The sequence below is a fragment of the Tauraco erythrolophus genome, chromosome 24 (genome assembly GCF_009769465.1).
Source record: "Tauraco erythrolophus isolate bTauEry1 chromosome 24, bTauEry1.pri, whole genome shotgun sequence".
In the NCBI taxonomy this organism is placed as follows: domain Eukaryota; kingdom Metazoa; phylum Chordata; class Aves; order Musophagiformes; family Musophagidae; genus Tauraco; species Tauraco erythrolophus.
Genome location: NC_141488.1, coordinates 3884278 through 3891218, shown reverse-complemented (window position 1 = coordinate 3891218; position 6941 = coordinate 3884278). Strand labels below are relative to the sequence as shown.

The 6941-nt window shown below is 53.1% G+C and overlaps 1 protein-coding gene across 1 annotated transcript in view; it reads right to left on the bottom strand.

Annotated features, from left to right (window-relative positions):
* The window catches only part of LOC147527088 (YTH domain-containing family protein 2-like), a 6896-nt gene extending 277 nt beyond the window's left edge, over positions 1-6619 (bottom strand). The window contains 5 exon segments of the mRNA XM_086625892.1: positions 190-704; positions 707-1769; positions 5755-5834; positions 6244-6268; positions 6573-6619. Of these exon segments, the coding sequence (XP_086482018.1) occupies positions 190-704; positions 707-1769; positions 5755-5834; positions 6244-6268; positions 6573-6599 (1710 nt within the window). The 5' untranslated portion in view covers positions 6600-6619.
* Between the last annotated feature and the right edge of the window lie 322 nt (positions 6620-6941).

Below are 6941 nucleotides of genomic sequence, written 5' to 3'. Positions count from 1 at the left end.
GCACCCACTCCCACCACAAACAGGGCTGTCGTCTGGGTAGTGGGCTCCACGTGCGAGCACACAACTAGTCAAAAGGCAGCCTGATGTCCATCAAGCTCGCTCACGAGCCCACGCTGTCAGGCCCCGGATTTAGTCTTTCCTCCATCTCCTGCCCCGCGGGACTTGGCCAAGACAGACAAAACGAGTTACCTTTTTAACATTTTCCTCCTCCTCTTGGCGTTTCTCATAGTGTGAGAAGTCATCAAAGATGGAGGTGGTGTGCTTGTAGGTGGCAATGATTTTCAACACCTGCTTAGCCTTTTCCAGAGGCACCTCCTGAGTGTCCCTGGAGTTGGTCACTGGTTTATTCTCGTTGTTCTCTAGGCGGATGTGCCGCAGCTGGCTGTTGGGAACGTCCTTCACAAAAATCCACCTGACATCAAAACGTCCCTTCCACTTGTCCTGGGACCACACCCCCGCACACGTGTTATAGTCCACGGCGGATTTCATTTCTGCTACTCCGCAGAAGTGACCGCTCCCGTTGACACTGAACAGTAAGTAAACAGGGCCCTTCCCGTTCATGGAGCGGTAGGCGGCATCCAGTCTCTTGTTGCCGTGCTCTGTGCTGCACCAGATGTTGTATTTGATGGAACGGTGGATATCGTCCTCGGAGTAACTCTTGATGATGAAAACCCGGCCGTGTTTTGGGTTCCAGTCAAAATCCTTGGGTTGTAGTTGTTGATGGACCTCAACTTCTCCAAGACCGGGTGAGGCTCCGAAGGAGCGGAACCAGAACTGGCCTGAGACTGTCCCACTCCATTACCGTCCACCCCGTTTTGACCAAACCCGTTGCCGCGATTGCGAGGGGCGACCCAGCGGGCGGGCTGAGCCGCCTGCTGCGGCACGGGCAGCTGTGCCGGCGGTGGCGGCGGCAGCGGCTGGGGCTGCTGCCCGCTTGAAGCCTGTGCCACCGGTGGGCTGTTATTGATCTGCTGACCCACGGGCTGGGGCGACACCTGGGCTGGCTGCTGCCCCAGATTCTGAACTAAAGCCTGCGACGGGGCTTTTGCCACCGGCCCTTTGTTATCCCATGTTCCGATATCCATGTTATGCTTTATCGGAGGCGGTGGAAGACTTGAACCTGCAATGCCATTCTTGGTCTTCAGCTTGGGCTGCTGCTTAGCCGGTTTGCTGGCGATGTCAGCCCAGGAGGTCGGCTTTGGAGGAACAATAGTAGCCGGAGGCAAACTGTTGGATGCCACGATATTACTGGTAATGGATCCGCTACCCACAGCCGAACCAACGACTTTCGGGACGCTGCTTGCAACGTCTGTGCTGCCCAGCTTCAGAGCTGCCATCCCTTGGTCGATGGTGTTCATGCCAGGAGCCTTGTTCAGGGTCTCGTTAGCAAAGGCAGATTGTCCATCGATCATCGCTCCGCCCAGCGAGCTAGGGGCATAGGCGTAATTGCTACTATAGCCAGAGCTTTGAGTGGATTGTCCCTGAGAACTGTTATTCCCCCAAGCCGAAAAGTCAATCCCACTTGGAAAGAAGTTAAAGCCATGCTGCCCAAGAAACGGAGTGCTGCCAAGGGCCCCTGGCTGCCCGAACATCGCATCTGGGAGAAAGTGAGGCTCCCCGTTGCTCAGCTGTCCGTAAGAAGTCAGGTAGGGCATGGGTGGGTCACCCCCCGTAGACCAGGCAGCCTCGCCTAAGGAGTAGGAGAATCCAATGGAGGGACTGTAGTAGTTCGGTAAGTAGGAATCGGACATGGCAGTGTAGGCATTATTCTGAAATAAAAAAAAAAACAACAAAAATAAGCACTGAATAGCTAGAATGACTCGAACAAATTTCAAGGGAGCAGGAATAAAAGCCATCTTAGACTTCCCGTGCCCCACCCCTCCCTACCTTGGGGCTGGGCAGATAAACAGGCCTGGCCTTGAAACGCCTCCTTTGTTAGAAGTGCTCTGAAAACTTGTTTCATTGCCAGCGAGATCAAGCACAAAGGCTTAGCAAGCTTCCCATGCTCAGGTGGGAGCACGTTGTGTTCCTGGTGCACGATGTGGGACGGGACACCGGAGCACTCCAGAGCTCCTGCTCAGGCTATGAAAACAGTACCTTACCTAGCAGCCAAATGTTATCTTCTATTTTTTGCAGCTACCACCAAAGAGGGCTTTCCTTGCCTGGGTAATGTACACATCTGCCTTAATTTTGCTGTTTGAGGGGGCGTTTGGGGAAAGGACTCAGAGAGAAGTGGAACATGGAGGAAAAAAGTCCAGTGGAAGTGAACTGCCAAAATCATCTATGTCCCTAATTGCCTTCCTCAGTCCTTCCCTCAAACTTATTCCCCATGAACACAGCTTTATACCTACAATTTAAAGCTTCAGAGCTCAAGACAGTCCAAGAACCTGCAACTGAACAGGGATTTAAAGCCTCATCTTCAACACACAAACTGCTCCAGTGCTGCAGGCACACACTAAAAAATACCTGAAAAATGGGGAGTGATCACTAGAGATTCAATAGGAGCACGGTGAGAGCAGCAGCACGAGAAAGCAGCCTTCGGATTCGGCGAGGGGAAAAAAAACTGCTCCGTGCCTCGGTCTCCCTTGTCACAACCAAGCAACCTTCAGGTTATGAAAACAAACACCTAATTTGACAATTAGGGAGCTCTCAGACATCGCCGAGATTTGCTTACGTGAAAATCATTCTGTCATTTTGCATTCAAACCACCGTCCCCTCCGGGGAACGGCGAAAGCCACGCTAATGGCCATCATCACCCAGGCACTGGAACCTGTGTGCGGGCAGCCTTGTGTTACCCAGCTGCTTCCACACCAACCCAGCGCAGACGAGATGGAAGTCGGGATCGGTTCCCGTTTAAAAGCTTGGCTGGCAGCAGGCTCCGCTCCGTTTTCTCGTTGAATCATGTCTGCACGTGCCAAGCGCAGCTCCCGAAGGGCTTCATGCCGTGCCGAGATCTATGGAGGCTCTCAAGATGGCTCTGGCACCCTCCAGAAATAGCTGCTTTGCCTCTCCACCTTCCACTGAGTTAAAAGAAAGCAACAGGTTTGGGGCTAACTCAGCCCCAACTTGACAAAAATTAATAGGAATTATTTGAAGTGATGTTTTCAGAGACAAGGCTTGTTTTGTCGTGTAAAACACTAAAAACCTTTGTGCTCTTCATGGTGTGAATGCATGAAAAGTCAGAGACGTTCTCTCAAGCCTTTCTGTTTTCCAAGAAGGGGTCCCAAAAGCAAACTAACAACAAAACTCTTATCCCGGTGCAGTTCACTACCTGAGAACTCCGTCCTGCTGAGCCCCAAACAACGAACAATCTTTCGGGCTCCATCTGTCCAAAACCACAAATACTGACACTGACTGATTTAAAAAAACTCTGTCATTATTTTGAACCAGCAAAGTCTCTTCAAAAGATAATCCCCTCAGTTACAAGAGTAACAATATATTCTCCTGGAAATTAGCTTTAATGGAATATAAACATGCTGGACCACACCTAAAACCTGAGCCCAGCAGACAGAGCAGCACTTGCCACAGGCTCCTCCCTCACAGCATGCACCACGCACCACTGTCAGATAAAATCTGTCCCCTTGTTCACCTCGCAATGTTTTCCTTACATGCTGTTATACAGCATGTAAAACATCACGGGAGAACTACGCTCCGCTACCCTGCCCTGGCACAAGGGACACCCTCACTGACCAGCATGCAAATCAAACTTCACCAGCTTCTAATCCTCTCCGATGACTCAGACTTTTTGTACAGCTATTTCCTCAAATTCACTACTCCTCTTCACCTCGAGACGAGGGAAAACGGGTTTTGCTGTTGAGCTTTTGGGTTTTAAGCTGTTGAAGAATCACTCACGGCGTATCTGGCTTTAAAATACACAGTAACCTATATACTGGGCTGCCAAGCTAATAACAGTCGCACCTGGCACAGCAGCTCCTGAAGGAAGAGCCAGGAAACTCTATCACTTGTTGCCCAGTGCTGGTGTGGAGAGCTCAGGAAGCATTTCAGAAGCCACTGGTGTTACCCTGCAGCAGTGGGCTGCATTAATTTGTTTTCCAGAGCCTCATCCAGAACTCCCTTTCCCACCTCCAGAGAAGCTGCGCACACGTTGTTCCTTTGCGCTTGGAACCTGGCTGGTGGGCTCAGCAGCACTGTGGTGCCCTCCAGACTGAGCCCTGGGGTTTTGTTTCCTGCTTTATCGAGTTTAAAACACTGACGAGAGCTGATGAGCAGCACAGTGCGAGGAGAGACTGAGATAAAGTCACCCTGAAGCTTCATTCCAACTTAACACAGTGGTTTCACCTCACTCCTGCTGAATTTCTGGAGCAACAGCTCTGCTCCACCTCCTGGGGTGCACTCCAATCACTCCCTTATTTTTAAAAACACGTTTTTACCAGTGTGACACATGCAAAAAGAGACCGAACATTCAGTTGTTCTCCATCAAACAGGCAAACCAGGGTAAAACACCGTGTTGCTTCCAGCATTACGGTAACTTTCGCTCTCTTTAGCAGATTTAAATAAAACTACACTTCACAGGAAACGCTTCCACATTCAAAAGGAAGCTGGAAACTGGTGATGTTCGTTTCTAGGATAGAAAAATCCCACATTAAATGATAGCTACTAGGAAAGCAGCTAGTTTTATTTGAGACTCTAGAAGGCAATCATACTCTCTTGCTCTCTGCAGGTCGAGCTTGGGCTTGTGAGTTTTTAGGGAGCTGAGTGTAGTAAGTTATCTTACTGCACAGGCTGAATTCCGAAGGTTATGAACAGCTGACAGGACTTTAAAGAATATTTAGCCTCATATCTTCAGCATAAATAGGGAAAACACTTGTTGAAAATTTAACTGGGAGAGAAGCCTGTTCTTGTGTTCCAATGAAACATGCACCACCATTATATGAAAAAATAAATATACTGACTAGTGAGAATGACCGAAAAAAACAACAGAAAGGGAAAACCAGAACAGCTTATTTTTACTTATCACTACTGGAAGAGAAGCCAAGAGAATAAACTAAGTGCTGCAGTCCTGCTACAGACGTTCATCTGTAAAGCTTACTTGTACCATCTAATCAGCTCAACTCCATCTGTTATGCTTCACCCTCCTACCGCTCATTAAGAAAAACAACAAAAACCAGTTAACAGTGGAGCTAATCTTAAACAGAAAGTTGAGAGAAAAAGTACTGGAGGTTTGACTTTCCTGAGCTGATCACAAGCTCTGTAGCTCGACTTCTAACTAAAGCTCTCAAAAAGCCTTAACAGCCTTTCTCATGTGTGTTCTGTAGGGTTTTGGTGAAGAACAGAGAAAAACCCATGACACGCATTTCCAGTTTACTTGGCAGAGAGACAAGAACATTGACAGTATCCTCCACAAGCCCCCGGAGCATAACTGCGCTGCATGGAGCAATTTCACAACCCAACGCAGTGCAGCTGCTCGTGCAGCACAAAAAACAGAAGCCAGTGAGGAAACAAGGTCGTAACAGTAAAAGTGAAAGAGCAGAAACAGCAACTTCAAGGCGGTTACATTGAAAAAAACGAGCTGAACACCAACTGTAGGAAGTCCTTACACCCCCAAGAAGTTGGTAAACCTTCAGACCTCACCCACCACAACCTAATGGCATTCAATGTTTCTGCCTGGAGAAAGGCATGTATCGAACAGCACGTAAGGAAGCTGGCACACATCAAAACACAATCGGTGGAGCCAATTTCACTTTGCTAGAGAGCAGCAGGAAGCCACCTGGCTCTCGGTTTGCAGGTACTCACCGGCCTGGCCTGGGGACTCAGGTAGGGTTCAAAGTCATCATCGTTTAACCCATCCTTCTGATGCACAGATCCATTTTGCACTGGGGAAAAGATTCAGGGCATTAGGAAGAACTCTGCCAACAAACCCGAACGTTTACCAGCTTAAAGTATTTAAAAACACTCCTTACAACATAACCAACCCCCACCAGTCATAACACACGACGCTCAGCCCAACGGAGAGTGGAACGACACTTCACCACCACAGAAACGCTCTTCCAGCGCAAACTTTCCCCAGTCCCAGAAAGCACGCCGGGCTCCGCAGCCCACGGTCTTTCTCGCAGCCGCTCCGCTGGGTGAAGGCACAGCAACCCGAGCTGTCCAGCAAATGGCAGCGGGAACCCTCCCGGGCCCTTCCCGCAGGCACCTCCCCAAAAGCGCAGCATCCCCGCGGGATGCGGGATCCGCAGCGCTCCCCGTTCCCGGCCCTCCCCGCCGCCCCCAGGCTCTCACCTTTGTTCCCTTGGCCTTTGGGTCTCTGACGCGGCGGCGCGGCGTGGAAAAAGAGAGGGAGAGCGGTGAGTCAGGGGAGCGGAGCGGCCCCGGCGCGGGCGGGCGGCCCGGCGAGGCGCGGCGCGGCGGGGGGAGGCCCGGCCCGGCGGGGGGAGGCCCGGCCGGGCCGCAGCACAATGGAGGCGCGGCCCTGAGGGCGGGGAAGGCCGCGGCGGCGCGGCCCGGCCCGGCCCGCGCCCCCGCCGTTAGGCCCAAGCCGCGGCCTCGCCTAGCGCGCCAGGCCCGGCGCCACGAGGGGGAAGGCCGGGCGGTAGCGGCGGGGCTCCTACCTGCTCCAGGAGGCTGCTGGCCGACATGGCTCCGCGGCGGGGGCTGCTGGCGGGGCGGGGCGGGGCGGCGGGCGGCGGCGGCGGCTTTGTCCGGGCGCGGCGCGGCTGCCTGGCGGACTCCGACTCGCCCGCGGCGGCTGCCTGGCTGGGGCGACGCTCTAGCCACCCCCTCGCCTCTCCTTCCGGCCCGCGTCTATGGCCCGGGCCCGCCGCCTCGCGCCCACACGCGCTCCCCGGGCGTCACGCGGCACCGCGCGCGCGCCGCGCTCCCAGGCACAATGGCGGGAGGCGGGGGGGGCGCGGTGCATGCCGGGCCGGCGGAGGACCGGCGGGATCAGCGCCCCCACTCGGCCGGGCGCGGGAACGCAG